This window comes from Phyllostomus discolor, chromosome 14 (genome assembly GCF_004126475.2).
Source record: "Phyllostomus discolor isolate MPI-MPIP mPhyDis1 chromosome 14, mPhyDis1.pri.v3, whole genome shotgun sequence".
In the NCBI taxonomy this organism is placed as follows: domain Eukaryota; kingdom Metazoa; phylum Chordata; class Mammalia; order Chiroptera; family Phyllostomidae; genus Phyllostomus; species Phyllostomus discolor.
In genome coordinates this window covers 13,370,655-13,389,703 of record NC_040916.2, presented here as the reverse complement: position 1 = coordinate 13,389,703, position 19,049 = coordinate 13,370,655, and the positions used below count along the sequence as shown (strand labels likewise).

The 19,049-nt window shown below is 39.9% G+C and overlaps 1 protein-coding gene across 1 annotated transcript in view; it reads left to right on the top strand.

Moving 5' to 3' along the window:
• The window catches only part of PLA2G4A (phospholipase A2 group IVA), a 149,830-nt gene that overhangs the window by 50,074 nt on the left and 80,707 nt on the right, over positions 1-19,049 (top strand). The window contains exons 4-5 of the mRNA XM_028530942.2: positions 15,275-15,423; positions 16,089-16,202. Coding sequence (XP_028386743.1) covers positions 15,275-15,423; positions 16,089-16,202 — 263 coding nt within the window. The remainder of the gene's footprint in view (positions 1-15,274; positions 15,424-16,088; positions 16,203-19,049) is intronic.

Genomic DNA, 19,049 nt, shown 5'->3' with positions numbered 1-19,049 from the left:
CTTGTGAATAATTAATACCTCTGGTTATTTCTATCTATGGCTACCTAGAATTTTCTCAGGTTCCAATGTACAGAGACTTTGTAACACTTTTGATTAATCAAATTAATCTTTTCTTGGATTAATTGCACAGTGTCAGATACTATTCTCTATAAATGGCACTGCTGTTGGCCTACAGCCACCAGCTACCCCGAAAGGTATCTTTTCTGAATCAACTATTTCCCCAACACCAGCCCTCGGGTTGTAATTAAACATGAGTTTTGGTGTACTAATATTTTTGGAATGTTTTTGAGCATCCACCCAAGATGTTTAAAATTCTAAGTTCAAAGATATAATTTCCCAGTGGGCTATAAAAGGTAGTTTTCAAATGAATCAAGTGTTCCAGGACATGTGTCGACCTCTCATCTCACCTCTCACCTTTGTTTTTTACGCAGTAGGGAGATGGGATGTGCCGGGAAGTCGCTGCTGCTTGCTCACTGATTTAGAATGTTATGCAGTTTTCTAAGTTGTGAAATGGTTTACGAGTACAGTTAGTCCTTTTCCTTGCTACTTCAATTTTATTCGATTTTGTGGTTTTGCTTGATATGCATGTGTGTTCTATAGATCTGATGAATCCTGTGAATAATACTGTCCTGCGATATTCTGCTAATATCAATAGGCCATTGGGTGGATTTTCACCACATTTATTCAGTAGGATAAACAGAACTGTATTCCAGCTGTATGTTAGGCAGTGCTGCTTGGTGACACAACAGAAGCAGGTGCCTGCCAAAACAAAGAGCACACTGTCGTGCTAACAGCAACACCAGTCTCATTGTCCTCTTTTCGTCAAGACCTGGCAGTGATTGATGGACCCTACTCATTCAGTTCTTCACACATCCGTCTTAAACTTGAGCTGCTTCTTCTTAAAATAGTTTTTTGTATTTTTCAAATACATACTTTGCCATGTTAACATTCTACCAAATGAAGGAAAACTTCCATTTGAATCTGAGTGATACGCAGCCTAGTTTCCATATGCTAAGTAAATTCTCTTTACCAAAACCCACGTGCCACTTTTATATTGTAAAGGCACAATTAACGTCTAATGAAAATACATTTAAAATAGGTGAAATGTTTAAATTTTTTAAGAAAAGTATGCTCTTCAAATTTTTATGTCAGAGAGAACACCTCTGCTGCTCTAAAAGTTCAAGTACTTATGTGAAAACAATTATATGTGATTTTAGTATACTTTCATATATTAACATTTACTAAGAGTAAAAATTATGTGGCGTGGAGATTTAAGTGACTAATTTCTTTGCTGAGGTTGTGTCTGAGGGTTTTTGTCAATTTTACTGATTCCTTAGATGCTCTTTTTGATTCTCACTCCTCACTTAATATGTTTTTTTAATAAAATATTTTAGATAAAATCTGGGCAAAGTGATTTGAAATTGAGTACAGGGGCAATCCCAATCTCTGGATACAAAACGAAATGCCAATTTTGAAATTTTAACTTTGGAAAGTGAACGTTACAGAAATACAACCCAGTGCTTATTCCAGCAAGGCTCTCTTGCCGGCGTCTCATCAGTGGATGCTGATTGAGCATCTGCTATGTACTTACTGGTCACTCAGCGCCTTAACGAACTGCCAAAGCAACGGACATAGTACTTATGGCAGACAACTTGACTGAGTGCCTATGCTATGCCAAAGGGGGATAGTGCTCGGTGGTTAGAGCGAGGAGTCTGGCAGTGGCTGCCTCCGGTTCCACTCTCCCTTTCACTACGCATTAACCATGTGCATTTGGGCAACATAGCTAGCTTTCCCAGGCCTCCATTTCCTCAACTGTTAAATGGTGGTAATGATGACATCTCCCTCATAGGTTTTATTTTATGAGGATTAAATGAGATTATGGAGTGTTTGGAAAAGTACTTGATGCATTGTGTATACAATAGAAGTGTTAAATAAACACATAAAAATGACCAGCAGAGTTCCTTGGGACTTTTTATCATACTTCATTTATTCCCCTCAGTAACTCTGAGATATGTGCTGTTTCTATTTACATTTTGCAGATGTAAAAATTTTTTTAAAGACATTAAGTAAAACATCCAAAATCCCACAGCTGTTATGTTTTGAGATTACAACTCAAGTGTGTTTCTCTCATGTCTAATTGTGTAGCAGCTTTGCCTTCAGGCGACTTGTGGGACTAGCTGCGGAGACGAACTGGGTGAAAATACATCTTTGGAAAACCAACCGCGGAGGGCATATACTCCGTAATTGTGCATTTAGATGGTAGAGCATTACTGATTTTAAAAATGGTTGGCAATAAGCTTGACTTTACAATTTGAATGCAGCTTGAGAGTTTTATAACTTAGAGTTTTCATATGTGGAGTGGATGGGGTACATTTCTATTTGGAAAAAAGTCATAAGAAAAGGTTGTAAAACTGGGACTAGAGTACTTGGCTATTTTGTAATGATTTATGCTGGTGATTAGTGTCAGGTAGCAAGGATAATGCCTTGCTTTAGGGCTGTGGTTCTAAACTGTGGATTAGTTTTGTCTCTCGGGGTGTGTTCAGCAGTACCTGGAGACATTTTCGGTTGTCATAACCGAGGTGACCTCCGGGCATCTAATGAGTAGAGGCCAAAGACAGTGTCCCAGAGCCAAGAAATCCAGCTCAAAATGTCAAGGTTGAGAACTCCTGTTTTAATGAAAAAGGATTGTTTTTGCATAGAGTATAATCCATACGTATAGTTAAATCCATGTAGTAAAATGAATAATCTAAATAAATATGTTTTATAATATTACATAAAAATTTCTGGAGAATTATTACTCTCCCTCTCTTGAACAGATTCCAAGAAACATCCCTAGATTATAAACCTTTTTTTTAAAGATTTTATTTATTTTTAGAGAGGGAAGGGGGGAGAGAGGGAGGGAGAGAGAGAGAGAGAGAGAGGGAGAGAGACATCAATGTGTGGTTGCTGGGAGCCATGGCCTGCAACCTAGGCATGTGCCCTGACTGGGAATCGAACCTGCGATGCCTGGTTTGCAGCCCTCGGATTATAAACCTTTAAAACATTCCAAGCATAGATACCGATGACAAAGATATTTTTATTTTCTTCCAAAAAGGCATCATTGAGATTTGAGTAAAAGGGCAATATAAGCAACAAGAAAAATTTCAGTTCTATTTTGGATCTACACTTTTATTTCTTAATGTTGTTTTGCATGTATCTTTCTTTGGTTTCTCATGAATATCAACATTTCCTACAATGTAATTTTTACTATATGCCAGAGGGTAGCCCGCCCCATTGATGTCCATAGTGCACCAAGTCAGTTCAAGAGTAGATAATATTGGTCTTTTTTCCTGACATCCATTTGACTGGTGGTACACTGTGATAGTTTCATGTCCCTTTATAAAAGGAAACATGTGACCTGAGAAAGCACTAATCTAGATCTGAGGCCGTGAGAAAAAGGAAAAAGACAAAATAGAGTTTAGATTGGAGACTTTGCTCGATAAAGGGATTTCAAGATAGTGTTGATAAAACTGCTTCGTACTTTCAAACGAGAAAAGTACTCTCTGATTACTTGAGTTTCTAGGCAGTGTTGTTGTGGTAAGGGCTTTCTTTGCTCATCTCTTTCCAGTATACACAGAATCACTGCCAAAGTTGTTTTACTAAAAACCACACTGATTCTTTACCAACTTTTCCAGCTCCCGTATTTCCAGAAATTTGTAGGGACTTCCTGTCAGCATCTGGAGTTATAACAATTCCCACTTTGAGCCTCCTCCAGAGCAAGTAGGGTCTGCTACCTATAAATAAGCCCCCTAGCATGCTACCCTATTCCTTGGAGTTATTCAGACAGGAAAATTGGGATTTGAGGATATTTTACAAATTATTTAGCATTTATTATTTGGAAATCAAGCTTAAATACAAATGAACTGGGAAGAAATGGCTGACATTGATATATCTTAAAAGACAAAGGCATGGGGGGGTGGGACAAAGCACCAGGAAGGGTGAGAGGTATTACCCAAGGGTGAAAAGAAGTTAGAGGAACTGTTGTGACTATGCCAAAGGTCGCGTCTTTTACAGTATTGCTCAGGGCTGGTTCACCATTATTATTGAAATCCATGATTTCAATAATATTCAGCATGTTCCTCTAATGGTTCAGGCTCTGTGCCACACTATTGGACACAGTAATGTGTAGGAAAGATGCAGCCTCTGCTATTATGGAGTTTATGGTGTAACAGAGGCAAAAATCAGTATGAGTTATGAATGTCGGTATGAATGAAAGAGCAAGGAATTTGGCTGCAGAAAGACTAGGTTCAAACCCTGTCTCCAAATGACCTTACCCCCGAAATGCCTCTGAGTCTCAGGTTCAGCACGTGGAGGCTTTCTGCGGAATTATGTTTATTTTATTCAGATGTCTATACACGAGTCTCTAAGGAACGTAATTTACAGTGGCCGACTTTACCAGAGAGGAAAACAGAACATGTATGTACTAGATAAGGAGTGCGGAGAGAGAACATCGTGATCTACTCAACCTTTAAGTGTACAGTCTTTGGACCCTTATCTTGGATATTCTGAGGACAAGGACAATGGCTTCGACCGTGTTTAGTTATCTGCTAAAACATACTGATACACTCCAGTGAAAGAGAAGCGATGTTCCCTGAGGCAGAACAAACGCTTCTGCCTCCAGTGGGACTGGGTGAGTGTTTGACACGTGTGAATCTTGGAGATGCTCCGCGGCCCCCGTGTGGACTTGTGAGAGCGACCCCGCAGTGCTGGGTGCAGGACGGCCACTCCCTGGCTGTGACCTGGGGTCTGGTGGCAGGGGCCTTCTTGGCCTTTCTGGCCACCTTCAAGCCTGCTTCTTGGGCACTGAAGGTCAGAAGTGTGTTTCACAAAGGCAACTGCGGCGGCATAGTGGGAAGTGGCTCGACTGTGAGAAATGAAGCAACTATAAAATCATATGACTAGTCCCGGTGAGGGGTGGTGCTCAGCTGAACGGGGGCAGTGACACTTGAGAGGAGTGAGGAGCCAGGTGTGAGGGGCCTGTTAGAGGTGAAACAGGTCAAACCAGGAGACGTGGACTGGAGGAACTGCGAGGAAGAGAGGAACTCTTGTGTTTCTGGCTATGGCAGCTAGAAATGAGGGTGCCTTTAAGTAAAATGGGAAGGTCGGGGGAAAAGTATAGGGTCTTACTTTTAGGGGTTTTTTGGGGGGGTGCTTTTGTTTTGTTTTTTGTTTTTGTTTTCCTCTTGTACATTTAGGGAAAAGAAGCTGTGAAAAAATACATTTGTGGTGATTTCAAACAAATTGAAGGTACTTAGTAGGTGTATGAGGTATTTTTAAGGCTTTCAAGAGCGGATGGAAGATCTCAGAGTAGAGGTGGGGCTACTCAGATGCAGCTTAGAGAGATGATAATGTTTATGTGCCAGCCAGAGCCAAAGGAGAGTTAAAGAAAGTCCAGGACTGATCAGAATGGCTATAGAAGGTGGAACCCTTTTAAAATGTACTTCTCAGCTTTAGATTACATTTGAACAAACTCTCCTGTTTGTTGCGTCTGTGCCCCTCCTGCTTGCAGCCAGGAGGAAATGAAAGAATGCAAGATGGCTGCCATTGAACTTGGAGCTGATGGGCTTTAATGCATCTGAGATTAATTAGATGATTAATCAAACTACAGGCCTGATGCCGCCATGCGCCCTGAGGGGGGCATGCTGGGTGCTCTTAAGACTATCAACATAACTGTGATCATTCTTTTTCGAATCGCTTTTGACTACATGAACATCACATTTTTTAAAGGGTCCGCTTCCTTTTGAAAGATTTGAATAGAGGCTTGCAAGACATAGGAAGAGGAAGTCCACAGTTTAGTGGTGAATTAAGGGAGGGAGGGGGTTACAATGATGATAAAAGATACAATGAGGAAACATTTAGAGAAGCAGGGAATCACAACGTAATGGTATCTTGGGCACAAAAGCAGAGACTTGCACAATGAAGGTTGCGTATCTGCCAATGAAGTGAAACCTGAGAACGAGCTCATTGAATTTTACCTTGAAGTTACCATAGGGACGTAGTGATTGGCAGGCGCTGGGGGTGGGGGGATGTGCAAGGGGGTAGGAGAGGCTGTTCAAAGGGTGCAAACTTCCAGTTGTAAGATGAGTAAGTTCTGCTGATCCTAATGTACTGATTGGTAATGATAGTTAACAATGTGATCTGACGGAGTGTCCAATCTTTTGGCATCTCTGGGCCACAAGGGAAGAAGAGCTGTCTTGGGCCACACATTAAGTACACAAACACTAATGAAAACTAATGAGCAAAAAAAAAGATTTTAAGTAATCCACAGTTTTGTGTTGGGCTGCCTTCATAGCCATCTTAGGCCACATGCAGTCCATGGGTCGCAGGTTGATGTATACTTGAAAGTTGTTTAGAGAATAAATCTTAGGTGTTCTCACTACAAAAAAAAAAAGAAATGGTAATTATGTGAGGTGAAGAGGTTGTTAACTAACCTTACTGTGGTAATCATTTGGCAGTATATAAGTGTATCAAACCATCATAGTATATACCTTAAACTTACACAAGGTTGTATGTCAATTTTATCTCAATAAAGCTGCACAAATGTTACAATGGAGAGGACAGCCCGATAATGGTAATAGTAGAAGAGGCAGACCGCAGTTGGAAACCCATGGGATGATGAGATGACGTTTATTTTTCTAAGAGCATTGATGGAGGAGAGCAAAGGTCTTGAAAAACGGGCAGACAGTAACGTTGCATTTATTTTTTAGGGTAATCAATGTGTGTTTATACTTATAGGTTGAGAGAAGGTAGCCGGGGCAAAGCAAATCTGTGCAGACTAAATTTGGACTGGGGAGAGATAGATGAGAAATCTATGAGATAAGGTGGAATGGAGTGTAGAATTGAGAAGAGGGTATACGGGTGAATACTTTTTCTTCTAGGACATGGGGAAGAACTTAACTATGAATAAACACACTTTTAATGTATTTACATTAAAAATATTTTTAAAGTCTAAATATATATATTTTTTAAGTCATGGGGTATATGGAAGGGAAATCGAAAGAGTACATCCAATCCTCTCCTTTTATTTCCCAGTGAAGTGTGGGCCTGAGTCGTGTCCTCAGGTGAGTGGTGAGCGGGGCAGGTGACTTGGGAAAAGCAGTAAATATTTGAACAGTCAGGTGAAGAATGAAAACCAAAAAGAATAGGGATTGATATATGTCTGGTCAAGTTCATAATTAAATGGTCATCAGACTATGCAGAAGTAAGTGAGAGAATATTCATTTCCTGGAAGAGCAATTTAGGAAGCACAGATTAAATTCCTTTTTAAAGTGTCTGAAGGATTGAAAGCTGCTGAGTGAACTGGGATTTGAGGGACCAAGGTCTCATGGAGAAGAGAAGTCCCTGAAGTGGGCCCAGTTTTCTGATGCCACGTTCCCCCTCCGCCCACTACTGGATCTAGGTAGATTTGGGAGCTGATAGGGATGTTCCGGGAAGTAGCTAAACAGTGGAGACAGAGAATCTACCAGAACTTTGGCAATCTCAAAGGACTTGGGGACATAAAAGCTGGGTTTCAGGACCAAGTCAGTTAGAATTTGAGGGGCAAGATCCTCAAGAGAAAGGGAAGCATAGAGAATCCTGAAAGTTGGCGCCTTCGCTATATGCATGCGCCAAATTCTCAATCTGTGCAGGGCACTGGGCTAAGCGCAAGCATAAAATACCCAAAGACAGAGCAGAGGTATCAGCATTCCCACAGTGCTAAGAGGAGAAAACAGTGCAGATCAGAAATGCCAAACGATGAGGAGTCCAGTGAGCAGCCTGGGCTCTCGGTTGAGGAGCTTCCAGTGGGAGTGAACAAGGGGTGGCCCGAACCCTACGAAGATTCTAGTCAATTCAACTTCTGATTAAATTGAGGAGATCCACGCTACTCACACTTCCTGCCAGAACATAAGATGGGTCTTCTGTTGAGGTAGATCTAAGCCCCCCAATTTTTGTAAAAAGGTCTGGCATTCAGTCCAGAATTGCCAGGAATAACAACAACAGCAACAATAACAACAACAACAACAAAAATCAGGAAGAACAAATAGATCCACAAGTATTGAATATGGACTTTCAGATAGCTAAGAGAGTAAGATGGAGAATTTTTTTAAAACCAGTAAAGCAGATATAGAGAAAAAAGTCAAATGAACAATTTAGAACTGAAAACACAGTAACTGAAATTTAAACTCAGCAGATGGATTGAGCACAGTTTGAACCTAGTGGAAGAGAGAATTAGTGAACTGAATAGGATAGTAGAAAATATCCAGATTGAACCACGGAAAACAAAAATGGAAATTAAATACAGGATAAAAGCATAAAAATGATCTGGGGCATGATTTCCAAAGCATTGAGGAGAAGAGAGAGAGAATGCAGCAGAAGTAATATTTGCAGATATAAAGGCTGAGAATATTTTGCAGCTGATAAAATACATCAAGCTATATTTATGTATATGTACACTGAACCTAAGGATAAATACAAAAAACACCAAACTTATGGGTATTATAGCAAAACTGCTGAAAATCAGAGACAAAGGGAAAAATTCTAACAAGCATCTAGAGAAAAAGAGACATTCAACAAAACAAAAAACTGAGAGTGGATTCCTCAGCGGAACAGATAGAAGCCATAAGATAATGGAATATGTCTTTGAAGTACTGAAATAAATAACTGCTGAAATAATCCTGAAGATGTTAACAAAGAGAATTTATATTATCTGATATCAAGACGTATTATAAAACTGTGATGACTAGGACAGTGTGGTATTGCTGCAAGCTTCATGAATAGACTGTGGACTAGTCGACTAATGGAAGTCCAGAGACAGGCTTACCTTTATACGACCACTGATGAATGCAAATGGAAGGTTTAAAAGCAGTATTTTCAGTAAACGATACTGCCTATTGGTTGTACATATGAAAAAATATCTTAATACCTATCCCACACCATACACAGAAATTAGTTCTAATTGGATTTTAGATCTAAAAGTAAAAGGTAAAGTGAGATTTTTTGAAGAAATCAATTTAAACTTTTGTGATACTGAATAGCTACTAAAGTAGTCTTAAAAGAAAAAAGCATGAAGCATAAGGAAGAAGATGGATACATACGCTAGACTATATTGAAGTTAGATTTTTTTAAATCAAAAGACATCATTAAAGTAGTGAAAAGATAAGCCCCAGACTGGGAAAATATATTTGCGATATATGTATATCTGTCAAAGGATTCATATCCAGAATACATAAAGTACTCTATAAATCAATATGAAAAGCAGGCAACCAATAAGAAAAACATGGGCAAAAGACTTGTGTATGTCCTTCACTCAAGGGAATCTGCAACTGACCATTAGAAACGTATGAGGAAGTACTGGACCTCATACAGTCATGAAGAATGTGTGAATTAAACCCACACTGGGATACCGTTGCACACCCATCGGGTGTTTGAAATGACCAGGCTGGCAGTATTAAGTGTTGGCAAGCGTGTGCTGCCATGTGACAGTCAACATCAGGGTGCACAATGGCATGACAATTCCATGTTCAGATAGTCCCATTCTTAGAAATCGCACAACAGAAACATACACGTGTGCATGCCAAAAGCCACGTGCAAGAATGTTCGTTGCAGCACCATTGGTAATAGCTCAGACTGCAAAAATCCAAGTGCCTATTAGCAGTGGAAGCGATAAACAGTTTATGGCATAGTCACACAATGCAAGAGTCTGCATCAATAGACATGAATATATTATTCTGCATGTGTCAAGATGGATCAATCTTGCAAACTTAATAGTCATCAAAAAAGTCAGACCCAGGAGTATATAGTGATTCCATTTGAGTAAAAATAAAACAAAAACAGGTAAAAATATTTTGTGGTGATAGATGGATGGCAGGCTGGTGTCTACCCTCTGAAGGGGTGCGAGAGAGGCCTCTGGAAGTGCTGGCAATGATCTCTATCTTGATCTGGGTGGTGGCATCAGGGGTGAGTTCAGTTTATGAGATACAACCAGCTGTACCATGGCAATCTTCTAACTTCGCTGCATGTTATCGTACCCTTCAATAAAAACTACATTAAAAAATAACTAAGTTTTTGACTGTATTGGCTCAGTAGGCTGTGTCATTCTGCAAACCAAAAGGTCGCTGGTTCGATTCCCAGTCAGGGCACAGGCCTGGGTTTTGGGCCAGGTCCCCTGCTGGGGGTGAGCAAGAGGCAACCCAGTGAAGTTTCTCTCCTTCTCTTTCTGCTTCCCCTCCCCTCTCACTAAAATAAATAAATAAATAAAATATTTTTTTAAAAAGAACTAAACTGTTGTTGAAATTTATACATGTATAGTAGGCCTAACCACCACTTTCCTAGGGCGAATGCCAGCACGTCAGCAAGCCTAGTACAGGGAGAGGGAAAAGGTTGCCAATCATAAAAAGTTGAAATTTTTAAACCTTTCCCTTTAAAAGCTTTAATTTCTCCATGTAGTTACCATTATCACTAAATCATAAATATTACAAAGGAGTGGCCACATCTGAGAATAGTTTCCAGAGGCATTTCTCTCAACAAATGGCTCTCTGAGATTCGGTCCTGCTTTGGCATTCCTGCTGTGATGGGGACTGAAGCAGAACGCTTGAACCGATCAGCCCATCCCCTTGCACAGATTTCCAACCAGCACACCCAGCTGGCCTTTATTCTTAGATACGTTTTCATGTGGCCACTTGACAATGCATTTGATGAGTGGAGAGAAATAGAACTGAATTACTGGGTTTGCTTAACGTCCTCCGTGAGCGGAATAACTCCAGGACGAATGCCAGCAAGGCTGTTGACTTTTCAATGCCAAAATATTTCGACTTTTCTGTGGGTGTTATTCTACCATTGTTCTTCTGTTGATTCTGATAAAATACTTTCAAGTCCCACTTTTCAAACTGGGGTGCATGAGACTTACCTGGGCACGTTGTTAAAAAGGCGTTTCCAAGCTCATACTGAAGACTGTGATTGTATACGAAAGGTGTCTGTATTTTTAACAGTGCACGTGATTCTGTGAAGACATTTTACTGGACTGCATTTTGAGAAACACGGCTTCAAGCTCACCGCCAGAGTATCATAGCTACACAGAAGGTGATATTTTGACTGTAAATCTGGGGAGACTTTTCCTTTTGAGATTTTTTTTTGCCGTTTAACACAAGAATTGTGACAGTTTATGGGTCATCTTTTTTTTTTTTTTGAAACAAAGGGTTTAAGTTTTTACTGAGCGAAGTGGGCATGAGAAAGCAAATGGAGACTCTTTAAAACAGAACTCGGAGTTTAGGAGTTGCCGTCAGCCCCAAATCATAGAATATAGATTTCTCAGACAAAGCCAAAACGACAGACAGACTTGTCATGAATTTAGGCAGGCGCTCCATGAACTACTCAGGTTTAGGAAACATTTACAACTCTGGAGTTCTGAAGCTACGCTGGTGTGTGATCCCACACCCCCGACATTCTTGTTTGTAGTTAAAAGGGTGAGATGTAAGAAAGCCTTTGCCCGCCCATATATCACATGGTTGCTGTACTACCTGTTTGACTGGAACTAATCAAGGTGAAGCCGAATCTCTGACTCAACGCCCAATTACCCAACAGCATTAATTCACAAAGCTGTGGGAGGAAAAAAAAAAATTTTCTTTTCCTACATTCGACTTTTCTTTCATGCATTTCTAGGAACTTCTCCAAAGCATTGGGCTAAGTTTTGCTGTTGAAATGAATTGCTTTCCCTTTTCTAAGCTTTCGTGTGTTGCCATGCCAATGAAGATGATAAATTATAAAAGAAAGTGAGCTGAGCTATGTGATTATGGCAATCCCATTTTAAACTAGCCTCCTAAAACTTCTTTTCATCGGGCAGTGCCCACCACTGCTACAGACGTTTCTTGGAGTGCAAAGATTAGCAAATACGCGGATGGCAGCATCCAGGTTTTCACCGCCTAGCACCCTTTCGCGTCCTTGAAGCCTCTTGCTAGTGAAGCAAGAGGAGAACCTAGAAATACTACCACTCGTGGTAAAAAAAAAAATAGAATATTGACTTTACTTCAAAGTAAATGAACCCAAAGTGACAGCATTGAGCAGGATTTCAATTTTGTTTTAGAAAAAGGTCTGTCGATGCTTTGATGGATAAAGGTGGTGTTGGCATCTAGAGTGCAAGTCTGACAGGGAAGATACTTGTATCACTGACTGCCTTTGCCACTTGAGTATGTGCGTTCGTTTTCCTTCCAGTTCCTCCCAAGGAGCTTCACCTTCTGCTTTCTCTTTCTTGGTTGACCTAAGAAAACCTCTCCCTTCACCTCTTCGAAGACTCAGATGAAGACCGAGCCTCAAAAGACAATTCCCCCACCTACGGGTTGAATTTGTTTAGTAATCCCGGTGACGGAGTTACTAGTCATTGGCTTAATGTACCTACTTGTCTCCCACTTACCCGTGCCTCTAAAATTAGGCTATTAGCATTTGACTCACTTCCATTATTCACATCTGCAGTTGGGTGTTTGGCTCCCAATCAAAGCCCAACTGCTTCTTGATGAGGAGTTCCTGGCGTATAAGAGACACTCACATTTTTGTTGAATGAACCAATATTTACCATCTGCATGACTTCCCCTTCCCACTCACTTGTTGTGTTTTGCCTGGTTTTCCCTTGGTTTTGTTTTTTCTGGTATTGCAGGGAAACAGATACAAAGAAACAATAGCTCCATGAGAATATTAAATATTCTCTGTGAAGTCAAGTATTTACTTCTATTCCAAAGAGGAAAACTATTTTTCTTTATAACCTGCTATTCTAAACGTGTAGTTTTACTTTTCATTTGCAACCTGAGCACTAGTGGTGGCCGAAGTAAAGGAGAAGGTCCAGTCATCTCCTCATTGAGGAGGTGGGTCTAGTCCTTCTCCTCTTAGGCTCAGTGGCTAGCATCACTACTCTGGCACTTTGGTACCATTATTCAGTAAGGTAAGGACAACTTGAACACAAGCATTGTGATACCATGGCCATCGATCTGATAAGCAAGGGCTACTACATGCCTCAGGGGTAGGGAGCAGACATACACTGTGAATATGCTGGACAAAGGGATGATTCCCATCCTGGGTGGAATGGAGTGGGGCTGAGGGACAGTTCATCACACTATTCCAGATGGTGCGGATTGTAAAACAAGAATTGATTATTTCTGGAATTTTCCATTTAGTGTTTTTAGACTGCATTTAACTGTGAGTAATTAAAACCGTGTAAAGTGAAATTGCAGACAAGGGGTACTATTGGATAGCAGTGAATTAGAAATTGTAGTATATAAATATATCAAACCAAGACATTGTACACCTTACACTTGTACAATGTTATTGTCAATGATATCTCAATAGAACTAAACAAACATTAAATACAATTTCAGTAACTACTTCTTTTCTTGCTCTAAAATGAAGTATCAAAAACGGGAACAGAAGATGACCTACATCAGTGTCAGGTAGAATATTTGTTTCAAAATGCAGATCCCCAGTCCCACTAGACATGTACTGATTATGGGTCGCAGGAGGTGAGGGTCAGGGGTCTGTATTGTAACCAGCACCCTAGGCACTTACACTGCTCTCTTGCTTGTGAGGCCCAGCTGTGCTCGACCAATGATGCATAGGCTCCAAGTGGGAAAATTAAATTAAAGATATCCCCAAGTGCTTATACCTCCTTTGTAGGTATTCCCACAATATAGTAAAAAGCACACCAAAAAAAGCCAATGATCACATAAAAGAACTGTATGTCCATATGTCTGTGTTTAAAAATGAAGCAAAGACCCTGACTGGTGTGGCTCAGTGGTTCTCAGTGTCATCCTGCAAACCAAAAGTTTGCTGGGTTCGATTTCTGAGCAGGGCACATGCCTGGGTTGTGGGCTGGGCCCCTGGTTGAGGGGGTGCGAGAGGCAACCCATCGATGCTTCTCTATTCCTCTTTCTCCCTCCCTCCCCCTTTCTCTAAAAATAAAATAAATAAGGTCTCTAAAAAGAAAACTGAAGCAAAGGGCATTGATTATATTATTTGATAACCATAACTACTATTGAAGGACAACGTATACTTTTTGAAAACCAATCATGAATCAGAACTATCATTTTTACTTTTCCTTGGTTTTCAATTTTTGCATCTTTTCACATGGAGACCTCTGCACCATTTTTAATCCCTACTCCTTCCCTTTCTCTTCTGTAAATCTCTGAGTCCAGCTCCTTTGGCCATAGTGACCCGCATCTTATTATCTCATCTTTAGAACTCAGGAGCATGTCATCACTAAGAGAACAATTCTTGTGGTTAGGTATTTATTTCTCTTACACTTACCATCTTGGTGACATTCGGCTGGCTGGTGGCTTAACATGTCAAAGTTCCTATTACCTCAGTGCTAAAAAAACACTTATACACTCCTGGCTGGCGTAGCTCAGTGGATTGAGCTCGGGCTGCGAACCAAAGCATCACAGGTTAGATTCCCAGTCAGGGCACATGCCTGGGTTGCAGGCCATGACCCCCAGCAACCGCACATTGATGTTTCTGTCTCTCTTTCTCCCTCCCTTCCCTCTCTAAAAATAAATAAATAAAATCTTATAAAACCAACTTACCTTACAGTGCTATTGTGAGGTTTGAATTAGACTAATGTGTGTAAAGTGCTTACATAAGAAATCCTAGCGATCATCATTCAGTTGGTTTTTGTTTATGAATGATCATGGTCCCATGGGAAAAGATGTGTTCAAGAGAAAAGTTGAGCCCTTGAGTTAGGAGAAGAATGTTGTGATAGTTGCTAGGTCCTGAAGATCTGAAGATCAGCAGGACTTGGCCCCTGCCCTCAGGTGGTTGACAGTCCTGTAGGAAAAGACAGACAATGATTTTACTTATAAAATAGGGGGTGCACAATGCTGTAAGATAATGCAGGTTTCAAGGAAACCAGTGAAGGAGTGATTAATGTTTTCACTGTTCGGGGTCAGTTGCCTTGCTAAGTGTGTACACAGAGGACAGTAAAGTCTGGAAGTCGGGCTGAGATGCTGGCCACAGAGAACGTGCTCTCTGAGTGGGCAGAGGAATTCTGAACACAGCACCTACAAATGGGTCCCTCTCATGGGACTATTACGGGGGGCAGAGGCATAATATATAAAACAGTATATAACCTGTGACGTTTTTCTGTTATGTATTGCCTTGCCTTAGCCATTTTGAACACATTACTGCAGATTCATTGAAAATAACCTGACCTATTAATAAAAGCAAATTAGGAACCGTGAATCCCACTTGCCTCCCTCTCACTTGGGTTCAATGTCCGCAGTTGACACTCCAGATCCCTACGTGGAACTTTTCATCTCCTCCACCCCTGACAGCAGGAAGAGAACGAGACACTTCAACAATGACATCAACCCCGTGTGGAATGAGACCTTTGAATTTATTTTGGATCCTAATCAGGAAAATGTTTTGGAGGTAAGTGAATCCTCTGGGAGTGACTGCTAGAAGGTTATCATTCACTTGTGGTGGATGCTTCAGTTTGTCCCTTTGGTGCCTTCTTTCTTCTCAGCCAGATGCAGTGGGGATTAGCTGGGCAGCATGGTAGACCCGCTTCTGGACGGTGTGCATCAAGTTATACGGGCCATGCAGGAGTTAGGTTGGGCTGGGAAGATTCTTTTATCCTCCCCATGGGCTTTGGAGAAAACATTTCTGTTATAAAGAGGAGGATCCAAATACAACAGAATAAAAGTATTTTCAATTGCTGTTAAAATAAGGTACAAATGTTTCCCAAAAAGTTGCATGGATTTTCTCCAGTAATGTATTTCTCATATTCCAAAAGAGTCTTTCCCCCGAGAGGGGATAAATTTCCTTTTTTGAATGCACAATAATGAGTAGGTCCATGAGGAAAATGAAAAATATTATTATTATTTTAGTTGAAAATAATAATATTTAGGAATAAATATTATTATAGTACTTAGGAAAAAGTGTATTGTTACCAATTGAATACTGAAGATCTCAAATGACTATTAAACGTCCTCTGAGAATGTTAATTTTTTCCAGTGTGGTGGGGATTTTAGATATAATTTTCAGAGATCCACGAGAAATTTTATATGCATGCTCTATTTTTTAATTCTCTATAGATCACCTTAATGGATGCCAATTATGTCATGGATGAAACTCTGGGGACGGCAACATTTCCCATATCCTCTATGAAGGTGGGAGAGAAGAAGGAGGTTCCTTTCATTTTCAACCAAGTGAGTAACACAGCAGAGTTCCTTTTTCCAACTTTTTATCAGATAAAATCTATTGATTCTTGAAAGTAGGATTTGACACTTGGACATTTTTTATTGATTCATTTAGGCATTTATAAGAACGTTGTCTTTTTTAAAGAGAAAAATAATTTTCCCTTTTGCTTCTTGACCTATCTTCTATTATTCCGATCTATATCTCTGTCTATCTGTCTATCCGTCCACCCACCCACACCCACTGTGGCTGAGGCCTCACACCAAGTCCTGCAGAGGCCTCAGGCTCTTCAGTTGCTTCAGACGAGGACACCTGGGTGCAGCAGTGGCTGCGACCCCGTTGGCACATCCAACAGCAAACACTGGGGAGGAGGAGAGATGTAAAAGCTGAGAGAGCTGGCCCAGAAAGAGAGAAGGACCAAGGGAAGTTAAAAAAAACTGTTGGCTCAGCCAGGCCACATACCTGGGTTGCAGGCCATGGCTCCCAGCAACCGCACATTGATGTTTCTCTCTCTCTCTCTTTCTCCCTCCCTTCCCTCTCTAAGAATAAATAAATTAAATCTTTAAAAAAATACTGTTGGGACACCCAAACTATTCCAAAATTACATGTTTAGTAATAAATGCAGCCTGCGTGCAGGAGTATTGCTGTCTCAAATAATCCTCCACTAATTAGAGCAGAAGCATATAAAGGTCAGCAGGGGCGCTTTTGGGGTTATTGTTATCTTTCCGTTTCCAGGTTTGCTGCATTCTGAAGTTTCTTTTTTATACTTTTTAAAAATTAAACTTACTGGGGTGACATTGATTAATACAATTATGTAGGTTTCAAGTGTACAATTCTGTGATGCATCATCTGTATATTGGTCCTGTCCCCACCACCCGAAGTCAGATCTTCCGTCACCATATATGTGGCCCACTTACCCTTTACTAGCACCCAGCCCTCTGCCCCCGGTAACCACCACACTGCTGTCTATGTCTGTGAGTCTTGGCTTATTTTTATGTTTGTTCATTTGTTGTTTTCAGTTTTATGTCCCACATAGGAGTGAAATGTGGTTCTTGGCTTTTTCAGTCTCACTTATTTTGCTTAGCATAATATTTTCAAGATCCATTCATATCGTTGCAAATGTCAGTATTTCATTTTTTCTTACAGCTAGGTAGTATTCCATTGTCTACATGTACCACACGTTCTCCACCCAGTCATCTATGGAAGGACACTTTGGTTGTTTCTGTGTCTTGGACACTGTGAATAATGCTGCAATGAATACACATATTTTTGTGAATAAATGTTTTCAGATTTTTTTGGGTAGAAAGCCAGAAGAGGGATTGCTGGGTCATATGCTAACTCTATTCTTAATTTTTTGAGGACGCTTCATACTTTTTTCTTTAGTAGTTGGAACAGTTTACAGCCTCACCAGCAATGAATGAGGGTTCCTTTTTCTCCGCAACCTCTTCAATACTTGCTATTACCTGTCCTGTTGATAATAGCCGTTCTAACAGATGTGGGGTGGTATCTCACTGTAGTTTTCATTTGCATTTTCCTAACAGCTAGTGAAGTTGAGCATCTGTATCTATATCAATTGGCCACTTCTATGTCTTCTTAGGAGAAGTTTCTGTTCAGGTCTTCTACCCATTTTTAATTGGATTATTTGTTTGTTTGGTGTTCAGTTGCGTGAATTCTTTATACATTTTGGATTACTAACCCCTTGTCAGAGCTGTGCGCAAATACCTTCTTCCATTCTGTTGGTTGCCTTTTTGTTCTGCTAGCAATTTCTTTTGCTGTGCAGAAGGTTTTTAGTTTGACATAGTCTCCTTCATTTATTTATGCATTTACTTCCCTTGCCTTTTGGGCCAAATTCATAAAATCCTTTCTAAGACCAAGGCCCATAAGTTTAATAACATGTTTTTCTTCTATGTAATTTATTGTTTCAGGCCTTATGTTTAGGTCTTTGATCCCTTTTTTATTAATTTTTGTATGGTGTGGTGACAAACAGTTAGTCTAGTTTCATTCTTTTGCACATGGCTTTCCAATTTTCCCAGCACCATATATTGAAGAGGGGTTTTGTTTTCACTGTATATTTTTGGCTCTTTTGTCAAAAATTATTCACCCATATACATGTGGATTTATTTATGGGCTCTCAATTCTGTTCCAGTTGTCTCTGTGGTTTTTTTCTGCCCATACCATGTTCTTTCGATTATTGTTGCTTTGTAGTATAATTTGAAGTCAGAGTGTGATACATCCAGCTTTGTTCTTTTTCTTCTCAGGATTGCTTTGGGTACTCGGAATCTTTTGTGGTTGCATACAAATCTGATGATCTTTTGTTCTATTTCTTTAAAAAATGTCATTGAGATTTTAATGAGGATTGTATTAAATCTATAACTGAACATAGTCATAATGTTCACATTACCCAAAGCAATATTGTCCAAAGCAATTGGGTCATATTGTTCAGTCCATGAACACAATATCTTTCCATTTCTTTGTTTCTTTTTCAATCTCTTTTAAAAATGCTTTGTAGTTTTAAATATAAATGTCCTTTACATCCTTTGTCAAAAATTATTCACCCATATACATGTGGATAGATACATAAAAGTTTATTCCTAGGTATTTTTTGTTGTTGCAGTTGCAAAAGGAATTTATTTTCTGTTTTTTCCCCTGAAATTTCATGTTAGTATATAGGAATACAATGGATTTTTGTACATTGATTTTTGTATTCTACAACTTTACTGTATTTATCAGTTCTAATAGTTAATAGTTTTTTTTGGTGGAGCCTTTAGGGTTTTCTATACAAAGAACCATGTCATCTGTAAAAAAGTGACAATTTTAGCCCTGGCTGGCGTAGCTCAGTGGATTGAGCATGGGTTGTA